The sequence below is a fragment of the Silene latifolia genome, chromosome 11 (genome assembly GCF_048544455.1).
Source record: "Silene latifolia isolate original U9 population chromosome 11, ASM4854445v1, whole genome shotgun sequence".
Taxonomy (NCBI): domain Eukaryota; kingdom Viridiplantae; phylum Streptophyta; class Magnoliopsida; order Caryophyllales; family Caryophyllaceae; genus Silene; species Silene latifolia.
Window position 1 is genome coordinate 26,671,227 of NC_133536.1, and position 12,906 is coordinate 26,684,132.

Here is a 12,906-nt window from a genome sequence, read left to right on the forward strand (position 1 = left end):
CGCCCTGGGTGTTGAACTCGTGTCTTCCTCATCTCCAATCCTTCCATTCTTGGCTGATTTTTTTAGCTCGCATGCTCCCATTCTTCATGTATTCACCTTAAGTTAGAAACCTCCACACTCAAACACACATTAGCCTACTTTAAAATGACATGAACGGTAATTTAAAATGCATGCAATATTAAATTAGAAGGAAATTAATTCAAAAATGCAATTACGGAATTAAAATGCAAAGCGAAATGTAAATATGCAAGGGAAAGAACTATTTACAAAGGTTTGCCGTTTATTTAACGTCGATGGCTCGACAAGATTGCACTTTCCATTAAGCCTTGTAAATGGGGTCAATAAGATGTAGTGTTTCCACTTCACCCGCTTCAATGCCTTCATAATAATGTTTAAGTCGTTGTCCATTCACTTTCAAGACTTTCCCGGTCTTTAAACACTTGATCTCTATTGCTCCATGTGGAAAAACTTTCACCACCTCATATGGTCCCATCCATCTAGAGCGCAATTTTCCCGAGAAAAGTCGAAGACGATTTTGGAAAAGCAAGACTTTCTCCCCGAGTTGAAATACTCTTCTTGAAATCATATTGTCATGCCATGCTCTTGTCTTTGCCTTGTAAACCAACGCACTCTCATAAGAATCATTTCGAATTTCCTCCAATTCTTGGAGTTGCAGTTTCCTATGAAGGCCCACTTCATTCATTTGCAAATTGAACGATTTGACCGCCCAATAAGCCCGATGCTCAAGCTCCACGGGTAAGTGACATGGTTTCCCAAAAATTAAGTGATAACGGGGTAGAGGTCGTCGTACCCGATCAAAAATTTAACTCAACTAGTAAGGGTAGTCGAGGTCGAACCACAGGGAGATCAAGTTTGAGTATTAGTTTTGTCTCAGATTATGAGTTAGCTACGTGAATCATGAAATTGGTTTTAAACTAGTTAATTAATAACTAACTAAGACAACTAAAATAAAATAAACAAGTAATCGAAATAGCAAAGGTCTTAAACAATAAAGGAAAGGCTAGGGTCCGATTTCTTCTCCAACACACCATATTTACACTCATAAATCCCGTTAACAAGTCAGTGGGTATAGTTAGGGGGGAAACGTCTCTAATTCGCCTATTAACTCCCTCCCGGACTCATAATAGGACACTAGCAATCCCGACTCACCTCCCTCTCGGGTTCGTGACTCGGACTCCCTTATTCTAAGTTAAGGTCAATAAGCCCACGTTATCTTCCCGGTCATCTCACTCCCTCTCCCAAGGGTCGATTTCAAACCAAAAATTAAAGGCACCCTTCTCAAGTTCTCCCTCCCGGGTTCAACTCAAGTTGGCAACTAGTTTAAGTGAGGTGAGCCGACTCCCAACCTAGCCAACTCCCGTTGACGGTCAAGGGTCAAAAGTCAACAACAATCCCAAATAAAACATTACAAGTCAAATCCTTTAATTAATCAAAACTAATTACCCAACAACTAATCAAAATGGGATTTAATTATGTAAACATGGCATGTTAGGGATTAATCAAACCCTAGTGAAAATACTACTCACTAATCATTACTAATCTAACACTAAATACATTTATAATTACTCTAAACATAACATTAAACAAAATAAAGTGATAAAGATTGAAACTTTAACTAATCTAATGACTAAACATAAATAAATTAACATTAAACATGGTAAGAGCAATAAAGAAGAAAACTTTAGTAAACTAAACTAAACTAGACCAAATTAAACAAATAACAATAACACTAAACATAACAAGAGAGTAAAGATTAAAACTTTAATCAAATTAAACATTAAATCTATGAAATCAATTATTGATAAAACAAGAACAAGTAATGAAAGAGGGAAGAAATTTATACCAACAATGGAAAGGAAAGTGCATAAATAAGGTAGAATTAGTCTTACACAACCCAAAAGATCAAATCTTGAACTCTAATTAAACTATTTCTAATTAATTTAAAGAGAGATTTATAGAGAGAAATTGTCCTAAACCCTAAATAAAATCTGAAAATGGGGGCTCTCCCCTCTCTTTCGTGCTCTCTGCCCCGAACCAAAACAAATGACGGCTTTCTCTAAAAAATGAAAGAGCTGCCCTTTTTTTATCACGTGACAAGCTTGCTTCCGTTTTCTCGTCTTTTCTTTTTTGTCCCCCAAAATGTCAGCACTCCCTCCCTTTTGCAATTGGAGTCTTATCCAATAGTAAGAGAATAATGTGGATTGGCCCAACAAAGTAGCTTAGGCCGAGAAAACAGAAATGTAACGGGCCATGGTGAATAAATGATGGCCCAAGTCTTCATTTGTCTCATATTTTTATTTCGTCTGGACCGTTTTTCTTACTTGCACTTGGTACCTATAAAACAAAAAGACGAAAGTAGTACCCACATCCAAAAATAATATATAATTTCATTATTTAAAATTAAATGACTAACCACTCTTTTTAATACTAAAATGAGTGAAAAAAGTCAACTCGGGTTATTAATTCGACTAAACAAGAGATCAAATATGGGTTTAAAAAAAGGTAAAATATCGAGTTATCAAATCTCCCCACACTTATCTCGTACTCGTCCTCGAGTAAGCTCAAGTAAGATAAAAAAGCAACACAAGTGGTGACTCTAATCTTAAAGCGAATGCACAATATAAGCGTCACTTAATTATTCTACTATAATATCCGAATGAGTATTAGCACACTCAACGCCCTTTCAACTCACGTAATTTCACTCATGAGGGAAAAACAAAATTCGCAAGGCAAGTAAGGTTTTGCACAAAACTTAGACACATCCAATAATTAGGCACAAAGAAACAAATAAGGATGCATCAACAAAATGAATAGCCACTTTCCTCATCTAAATGGCGGAGTCAACTAAGAGGGAATAAATATAAGGGCATATATTCCGTCACAAATACTAGTTCAACAAACCACTAAGTCTATGAGAATGGAACCAAATCACCTCCAAATGGTGTTAAACTAGACTACTTTCGTCCTCAATTTCCAAATGCTTTCGTCAAGGGCGATCGGATGGGGTGGAATGATGATCCCCGTGAAACTAGTGGCATATGACATGACAAGTCTCGAAATCCTTACAAAAGTAAAGGTCATGGATCGTCCCAAACTTGACAAGGTGGCATAACAAAAAGGTTTTTTTTTGGGAATGAAGTGCTCAAGTCATTGTACAAAAAGGTGGATTTGACTATCATTCAAAATTTGACCTCATTTCAACTTCCGCATTTCACATTTCAAAACTTTAAGATGGGGTTTGTCCCTTCCTTGCTAATGTCCTTTGTTTTCGCCAATCGCTTATTAGGCAACCGGTTAACCTCTAGACAATAGCTTTTCGGGGTGATAGTCACTCTGTCTTTGGGCGGTTGAATTCACAACCGTGTGGGGGCCCAATTCAATGGATCCCTCTCCAAAGCACATCGAAGTGGTACGCCTCCATCAAAACAACTAACTTCACAAAATTTGAACATTTCAACACACTTTGAGGTTTCATTGACATTTAAAAAATTTCCACATCACAAAATCTTTTAAATGAGCACTTTAAACTTATTCAAATATTTTTTTGGTTGTCATACCGCCAAGTCAATCAAGGTCACCAAGACAAGTTAACCAAGTCCACATCGCATCACGGGGTTGGATAGGTGACTCACATGCAAACCCTTGACTAGGCTTTGGGTCATGGGTCAAAAGACACTAGTATGACACAACCTAGGGTGTTTTAAATCCATTATAGTAGGCAAAGTTTTAAGTTGAAAAGGTATTTGTACGTAGCGGCCTTAAACGCTCTTGTCAAAATTCCCAATTAGGCACTTTTCCAAAACATTTCCCTTAATGCAACTATATGCCATGGATGCAACTAGTATATACATGTTATAGTCCAAGTGCAACTATCAAACTATATGCAAAGTAAACTAATGCAATCTAACCCTAGCAACACATAGGCACACATCACCAAGTTCCAAAATTGGAACATCCTCCTCAACATACAAAGCCCAACCTCCTCAATTATAAATAAGAGAAAAGAGAGGGAGAAAGGAGAAGAGATAGGAACGATTATACCAAGCGTCTTCTAACTCCTTAGCTTATGCCTCCGATGATCCAAATGTACCTATACACTTTATTTCACACACAACAATATATACAAGACATGTATGGAAAGTTTCCTCCCCACACTTATTCTTTTACATAAGGGAATACAAATAAATTAAAGCGTGTTTTTGTAATTTTTGAAAATTTTCAATCTTTTTTTTTGTATTTTTAGGAATAAATCTCCTCCCCACACTTAAAATGTACATTGTCCTCAATGGACCAAGTGTAGGAAGGAAATAAGAAAGGTAAAACATGTTTTTGTGTTTTCGGAAAATTTTTCAAAAAGAAAAAGAAAATAAACAGAAAGCTTGGGTGGCCTCCCAAGAAGCGCGGTTTTAAGGAAACCGCCAAACCTACAAGTGGATCCATTAACTAGCCGGGATCCCACAATCTATGGCCAAGGCCACTCATTCCCTTTATCTTGTTAAAGAAGCTCAAATCTTTCCAAATTTCTTGGTTTTGATCATTCTCCTCATCATTTTCAAACTCAACCACATAAAATATTTCCTCCTTCATTGGAGGAGAATGATCAAAACCAACAACTAAGGGACAATCAACAACATAGGAGACTCGATTAGTCACCTTGTCCCTCACTCTTACTTTCTTAACTTTTTCAAACACATGATCCTCAAAGAGATTAAATGACACATCATATTCATTAAATTTATCAAGAAGAGAGGTTTCAAACAATTCACCCATGTAAGCTTTATCAAATATAGGAGCTTCATACTCCTCATCAACAATCATGATCTCAAGCAAAGGGGTAAGAGAAATGAGGTCTAAAGAATCAATGGGTTCAAGGAATTTATCATCAACAAGGAGGAAAACATCAAATTTCTCCAAAATAGGCTCCTCAACACATTCTTTAATCAACTCCTTCTCCACTACCTCATGGTCCACCTCAAAAGATACTCTCTCAAACTCACACAAACCTAATTCCTCAAAACTTTCACTAAGAACATTATTTGGCTCATTCAACCAATCATCATCATCATCATCATCATTAAATTTCAAATTCACAAGTGGTGGAGATACATAAGAAAGGCAAGCATTAGGGTCATCACCACAAGATTCATAAGACAATGTTAACTCATGCATAGATTCCACATCCATGGGGGAAGGAGGAACATGGTGATCATGAACATAAGGCACATCCATAGGAGAAGAGAAGTCCACATTTCCACTTATAGCATCAAACAAAGAATAATCATTACGTTTAACACTACTTCGTGGTCCTCTCTTAAATGTAGCCAAAATAGAATTCCGATCCTCATCAACACGAGCCATGTTCTCAATTAAATCCTTAGCCTTATCAACACTTAACTTATCAAATGCCCCAACTCCGGATGATATAGTCACAAAGTTTTTAAGAGAAGGAAGCAAATTATCAAAAAAATAAGCATGAATTGGCAAGGTGAAATACCATGGTGGGGACAAGCTCTCAACAAACCCTTAAACCTATCCCAAGTCTCACTCAAAGTCTCAAACTCACCTTGTTGGAAATTATAAATTTCACGTTTCCTAAAGGCGGTTTTAGAGGGAGGGTAAAACTTGTTTAAAAAGGCTTGAGCTAAGTCATCCCAAGTGCAAAAGGTACTAGAAGGGTGTAAGCGTAACCATCTCTTAGCTTCACCCTTAAGCCTAAAGGGAAAAAGTAAGAGTTTAATGGTTTGGTCCAATAATCCCTCCTTCTTAACAAGGTCACAATTTGCCTCAAAAGTCTCTAAATGGTCAATTGCTTCATCACTATCTAAACCACAAAAGACATCTTGCCGAATCAACTCAATAAGACCTATATCAAACTCATAATCAACTTCCACCACCCCAATATTAATAGGTCGGTTAATATGAGTAAGGTTTGGTCTACAATAATCGCGTATGCAAGACATTGCCAAGTGTGCTCAAAGAAGTGACAAATAAGAGACAAGTCACAAGAAAACAAGTAATGCGACACTTAAGTAACATGCAACAAGTTTCAAGTAACAAATACGTAGCCTAACAAATCTAAAACTCAACTAATATCAATCCGTTAATCTCCCCGGCAACGGCGCCATTTTGATAACGGGGTAGAGGTCGTCGTACCCGATCAAACAATTTAACTCAACTAGTAAGGGTAGTCGAGGTCGAACCACAGGGAGATCAAGTTTGAGTATTAGTTTTGTCTCAAATTATGAGTTAGCTACGTGAATCATGAAATTGGTTTTAAACTAGTTAATTAATAACTAACTAAGACAACTAAAATAAAATAAACAAGTAATCGAAATAGCAAAGGTCTTAAACAATAAAGGAAAGGCTAGGGTCCGATTTCTCCTCCAACACACCATATTTACACTCATAAATCCCGTTAACAAGTCAGTGGGTATAGTTAGGGGGGAAACGTCTCTAATTCGCCTATTAACTCCCTCCCGGACTCATAATAGGACACTAGCAATCCCGACTCACCTCCCTCTCGGGTTCGTGACTCGGACTCCCTTATTCTAAGTTAAGGTCAATAAGCCCACGTTATCTTCCCGGTCATCCCACTCCCTCTCCCAAGGGTCGATTTCAAACCAAAAATTAAAGGCACCCTTCTCAAGTTCTCCCTCCCGGGTTCAACTCAAGTTGGCAACTAGTTTAAGTGAGGTGAGCCGACTCCCAACCTAGCCAACTCCCGTTGACGGTCAAGGGTCAAAAGTCAACAACAATCCCAAATAAAACATTACAAGTCAAATCCTTTAATTAATCAAAACTAATTACCCAACAACTAATCAAAATGGGATTTAATTATGTAAACATGACATGTTAAGGATTAATCAAACCCTAGTGAAAATACTACTCACTAATCATTACTAATCTAACACTAAATACATTTATAATTACTCTAAACATAACATTAAACAAAATAAAGTGATAAAGATTGAAACTTTAACTAATCTAATGACTAAACATAAATAAATTAACATTAAACATGGTAAGAGCAATAAAGAAGAAAACTTTAGTAAACTAAACTAAACTAGACCAAATTAAACAAATAACAATAACACTAAACATAACAAGAGAGTAAAGATTAAAACTTTAATCAAATTAAACATTAAATCTATGAAATCAATTATTGATAAAACAAGAACAAGTAATGAAAGAGGGAAGAAATTTATACCAACAATGGAAAGGAAAGTGCATAAATAAGGTAGAATTAGTCTTACACAATCCAAAAGATCAAATCTTGAACTCTAATTAAACTATTTCTAATTAATTTAAAGAGAGATTTATAGAGAGAAATTGTCCTAAACCCTAAATAAAATCTGAAAATGGGGGCTCTCCCCTCTCTTTCGTGCTCTCTGCCCCGAACCAAAACAAATGACGGCTTTCTCTAAAAAATGAAAGAACTGCCCTTTTTTTATCACGTGACAAGCTTGCTTCCGTTTTCTCGTCTTTTCTTTTTTGTCCCCCAAAATGTCAGCACTCCCTCCCTTTTGCAATTGGAGTCTTATCCAATAGTAAGAGAATAATGTGGATTGGCCCAACAAAGTAGCTTAGGCCGAGAAAACAGAAATGTAACGGGCCATGGTGAATAAATGATGGCCCAAGTCTTCATTTGTCTCATATTTTTATTTCGTCTGGACCGTTTTTCTTACTTGGACTTGGTACCTATAAAACAAAAAGACGAAAGTAGTACCCACATCCAAAAATAATATATAATTTCATTATTTAAAATTAAATGACTAACCACTCTTTTTAATACTAAAATGAGTGAAAAAAGTCAACTCGGGTTATTAATTCGACTAAATAAGAGATAAAATATGGGTTTAAAAAAAGGTAAAATATCGAGTTATCAGTAAGCGGTAAGGGGACATCCCTATTGGTGTTTTGTAGGACGTGCGATATGCCCACAAAGCATCATCCAATCTCAAACTCCAATCCTTGCGATCGGGATTCACCGTCTTCTCAAGGATAGCCTTGATCTCCCTATTAGAAACCTAGGCTTGGCCATTAGTTTGAGGGTGATAGGCCGTAGATACCTTATGAATTACACCATAATTTTTGAGTAAAGCTCCAATAGCCTTGTTGCAAAAATGAGTTCCACAGTCACTTATCAAAGGTTTAGGAAAACCAAATCGAGAGAAGATGTTGGTTTTGATGAATTCTCCAACCACCTTTGCATCATCGGTCTTGATGGCCTTAGCCTCCACCCACTTGGAGACGTAGTCCACCACCAAAAGGATGTAAATGTAACCACAAGATGTGGGGAATGGTCCCATGAAGTCAATGCCCCACACATAGAATATCTAACAATAGATCATCGGGGTTTGTGGCATTTCTCCTCGTTTTGAAATGTTGCCAACTCTCTTTGAGTGTATCAAAAGCTTTCTTGCATTCTTCAATCATAATAAATTCACTTTCCTTTGGAAGAAGCTTGCACAAAGGGGCGGAAATCTTGGAAAAGTCCTTGATGAAACGCCGATAGAAGCCGGCATGACCTAAGAAAGATCTTACTTCACACACATTAGTAGGATAAGGCAAGGTGCGAATGATATCGAACTTGACCTTTGTGACACCTCCATACTCCAAGTGCCTTACCAGGACCACTTAAGGTATGAGAACGTCACCATCTCGGTTTCCCGAGGCAATGATAATCAAAAGACAATAAGGAAACATACTTAAATAGTAATAAAGTTTAAGTGATTACATGCCAATGCCAAAACTGTTTAAATGAAATACAACGTTCTCAAATTGTCTACTATCAAAACTATAAAAGTATCTGTCACAGCGGAAAACTTCTAAACTGCAACGTGGTGACTCATCCCAGCTATCCCATACGCATCGTCTCATACCTGCTCAATAACTATTCACCACCCCCGAAAGGATCATCACAGTTTTTAAAACATTTAAACGGGGACAGTACTGATTAAATAAAAACAAATGCCACAAAGAAACAACGTCATAAATAGCTCAAGCAGTTCACACAAATCCTCAGTCTCCATCTCCAAACTCCACACAACTAACTACACACTAAAGTATGTAGTCCTGCCAGAGTACCCATCACAACAAGTACTCCACGCCGCCAGTGGGGGACCGCAGCCGTACCCACCAAATCCCCGCTCATCTCCATTGAGCGATAAACCCAAGTTCATTAATGTGCACATCCCCTCTGTGACGGGTTCCACAGAGGGAGAATCAAGGGCGTGAAGCCACTCCCGCAAGTGACTCCACTCAGCTAGGGATGCGCCCCGAATATCACAGACAGATACAAACCAATCAACAATATACAGCCTACAACCGTCAAGATCAACCAACAATATAATTAACCAATAATCGCAACAACAATTACAACACATTATGTAGCCAATACTGAGTAGAGAAACCCTACGTGGAACAGCAATCACCAATATCGTCACAATCAGCTAATCAACATCGTCCTTCAATGAAATTACTTCCTATCAAACATACAATCATACAATCACAATCTAACATCAACAATACTCCCCAAAACCCCCAAATTACCCAATTGGGGTTTCAACTAAAATCAATGAAACGATATAAAAACTATACTAGGATCTTACCCACAATGCGTCGGTCTCAACGGCGTAAAAAACTCAATGATCAGACGACTCCAGCCCATAGGACTTGATAGCAATATGAGAGAGGAGAACTACGTAACCTTGTTTTCTCTTTTGTGAAACTTATAATGAAGTAAGAGTGAAAACAAATGCTGAAATATATTTTTATAACCTTCTCGCGTTGCTATCAAAACCCGACAAACAACCCGTAAAAACTCACTTACTCGATCGAGTAAGTGACTTACTCGATCGAGTGCCCCTTACTCGATCGAGTGTCACACGTACTCGATCGAGTACCCATCAGGTCAGCTACTGTTTTGCGTAAAAACTTACTTACTCGACAGAGTAAGTCCCACTCGATAGAGTACCCAAAGACACAGAAAACCGTAGTATTACAGTCTTCCCTCCTTAAAAAGAACTTCGTCCCCGAAGTTCAATCCATACTCAAAACAAACATACTAACTCGATCAAGACACAACAACATAACTAAGAACTCAAAACAAAACTCCAACCTATAAAACATGAACTCTTAACACCAACTCCACCAACTATGCCTACCTCCACAACACGACTCCCGATACGGTATCAACTACATCATAGCCTCTCTACATTAACTTCATACACTATCGAATACCTTCCACCAACGCTGCTAGCTCCGTCTCACTAACACATTATCCACTAGCAAATCCAATATCAATACACTCATAAACATCAAACGGAATATTACATTCTACCACCCTTAAAAGGAACTTCGTCCTCGAAGTTTCCTCACGCTCATAAACATCATCATCCACCTGTCAACACCATCGAACTCATAAACATCATCATCCAACTGTCAACTCTATCAAAGTATTCTCCCATTCCTAAACATCGAACTACTACAAGCACGGCCATGACCTTTTAAAAATATCAACCACAAAACAAATCCATCCTTTATGCTACATCAACACTTTACTTCCAATTATACTACAACATGCACAACCATCAAACTCCCTTTTATCGCATCCTACTTCTCTTAAGATAAATATTACGTCCTCGTAACTCACTAATACTAGATCCTTAGCTATATCTTCTCATTATCCTTATCACCACGACATGTCAAAGATAACCGCCTATGACCTCAACACCTATAACCATTCCTATTCCCAAGGCTCTCTTACTTAAACAGTTCTCATACCTCAATTCACTTGGCACACCACCTAACCTATACCACAAAATCCTTAGCATAGCCAATACTCCAATCGTTCCCTATTATCGCCAAAATGACATAGTCCTCTATACATGCACCCATATCCATACTCATAACTCACAATCCACAATTATTACACACACTCGCACTAGATCCTCAAGTCTTTTCTTTCATTACCGCAAAAATCATCCATAACTTAATCATGAAACTAATTCCCAACACCCTATACTCACTGTCGCAATAAAAGATTATGAACTATCTGCAGCTTCCTGATCAGTACAACACATGTTCCACAATTCACTTGCCATCACCATGACTACCAATGCCTCATCTAAAACAAGATCACAATTACTGTAACAACCTCTCACAACTGTGTCCCATCAGCAGAATATCGCTATAACCTGACGACAACAGAAACATACACAACTCTCTTCCATATCATACACTACCCTCACTCCCAAGCTGAAACTGGTAAGAAACCGATAAACAAAATAACCGTCTATCTTTCCAAACCAAAACTCGCAGGAAACAACATTAAACACACAACAATCTATGTATACTGGTATGTACTTTCAAAACTCGTATCATAATCATCCCTCCTACTCCATCACATCCAATGACGGCACCGCAACACTGCCACCAACAGCCGCACCGCAACGCGAAAATACCCGCATCACAACACGAAATACCGTGCCCGAATCACCACCCGAGGCACAACAACCACATCGATAGACATCACAACCATATACAATTCCCATAAACACTGACTCAGTATAACTTTCCAGACAAGAAAACTTACACAAAACTGCTTTACTAGATCACAACACAACATATTATTTGGAATAAATAGACCAGAATCTCATGAACATCATCAATACCTTTTCACGGAATAACATGTATCATGAATACACATGTAAGTTTAACTACCCATACCAGATCACCCAAACTATCACTTCTGAACATCATTCCATTAGTTTACCGTACCCAACATATATCACAAAATATTCATATAACAACTTTATAACTATCACACCATAACATTTCTCGTGAGGTCAGAACCTCACACAAACATTTATACACATCATAGACTCGTAATCACATCCAACTAGTCAATCCTGAACACGTAAGTTACCGCTTGATAAATGTTACCTCTCGCCCGAGCTTAACTCGTGTGCCCCTCATTACACATTCTCTCATTCGCATGACCATTACCTCCTGCCAAATATAACCATACCGCTACTACTCAACTACTAGCAACCGCCTCCTATAACCACATCTTATACTCTCTCACAACCATACATATCATTTCGGCCTCTATAAAATCAACCTCTTTAAAATGACCATATTTACTATTTATCATCACTCTTAACCACTAGTGACAACACTACAATACCACCACTGCTCGTATAACAAATCTCTTACACTCACCTCTAAATATAACAGTTCATTTCCTATCTTCGGTTAGCATTCCAAATAACGACATCAAATCCACCAACAAAATTTACCTCAACATTCTTCCCAATACTATCTTTAATTGTATCGTCATCTAACTCTCTACCAAAATCTCATATCGTGCAGATACTCTACCAATTTCTTACTCCCTTAATTCCTCGAAACTCATGACTAATCATGTTGTCCCGAAACTTCTATATAATCATTAACTAACATCCTCATGATAGTATCATACATCTCGACAATTTCCTACTTCTATATCTCATAACTCCGGTCAACATTTTTCTCAGCTTACTTTTATCCTTCTTTTCTCCAATACCAACTACTAGTTCATCTCCTTACCCCTTGTACCTAACTCTCTAGTAATCCGGTTACCTTTACGTTGCCCCAAAACTCAAACTCCATTATTTCGTATCAGGACCATCTCAATCTTTCTTACCGTGGATCTTCTCTCATCATACTATTACTCACTCTTGTCACTAATCAATCCGCAAAAACAAAATCTACCTTCTAACTTTCTTTTAACCAAAACTCATTTCACACCGTTACTTGCCCAAGGAAATCGCACATTAGTTTCACCTCTTGTTAATACAAGTTCCCAACTCATTCACTATCTGCAAATCCACATCGCGGTAT

The 12,906-nt window shown here is 37.7% G+C and overlaps 1 protein-coding gene and 1 long non-coding RNA gene across 2 annotated transcripts; both read right to left on the reverse strand.

The window, feature by feature from the left end:
• Positions 1–319: 319 nt before the first annotated feature.
• LOC141613141 (uncharacterized) lies at positions 320–703 on the reverse strand. Its single transcript, XM_074431877.1, has one exon. The coding sequence runs from the start codon at positions 701–703 to the stop codon at positions 320–322; it is 384 nt and encodes a 127-aa protein (XP_074287978.1).
• Positions 704–1,768: 1,065 nt separating this feature from the next.
• On the reverse strand, positions 1,769–7,735 carry LOC141611442 (uncharacterized). The gene is made up of 2 exons (XR_012528618.1): positions 7,229–7,735; positions 1,769–2,355 (listed from the first exon to the last, which is right to left on the reverse strand). It is a non-coding gene; the product is annotated as an uncharacterized LOC141611442 (long non-coding RNA).
• Positions 7,736–12,906: the final 5,171 nt, after the last annotated feature.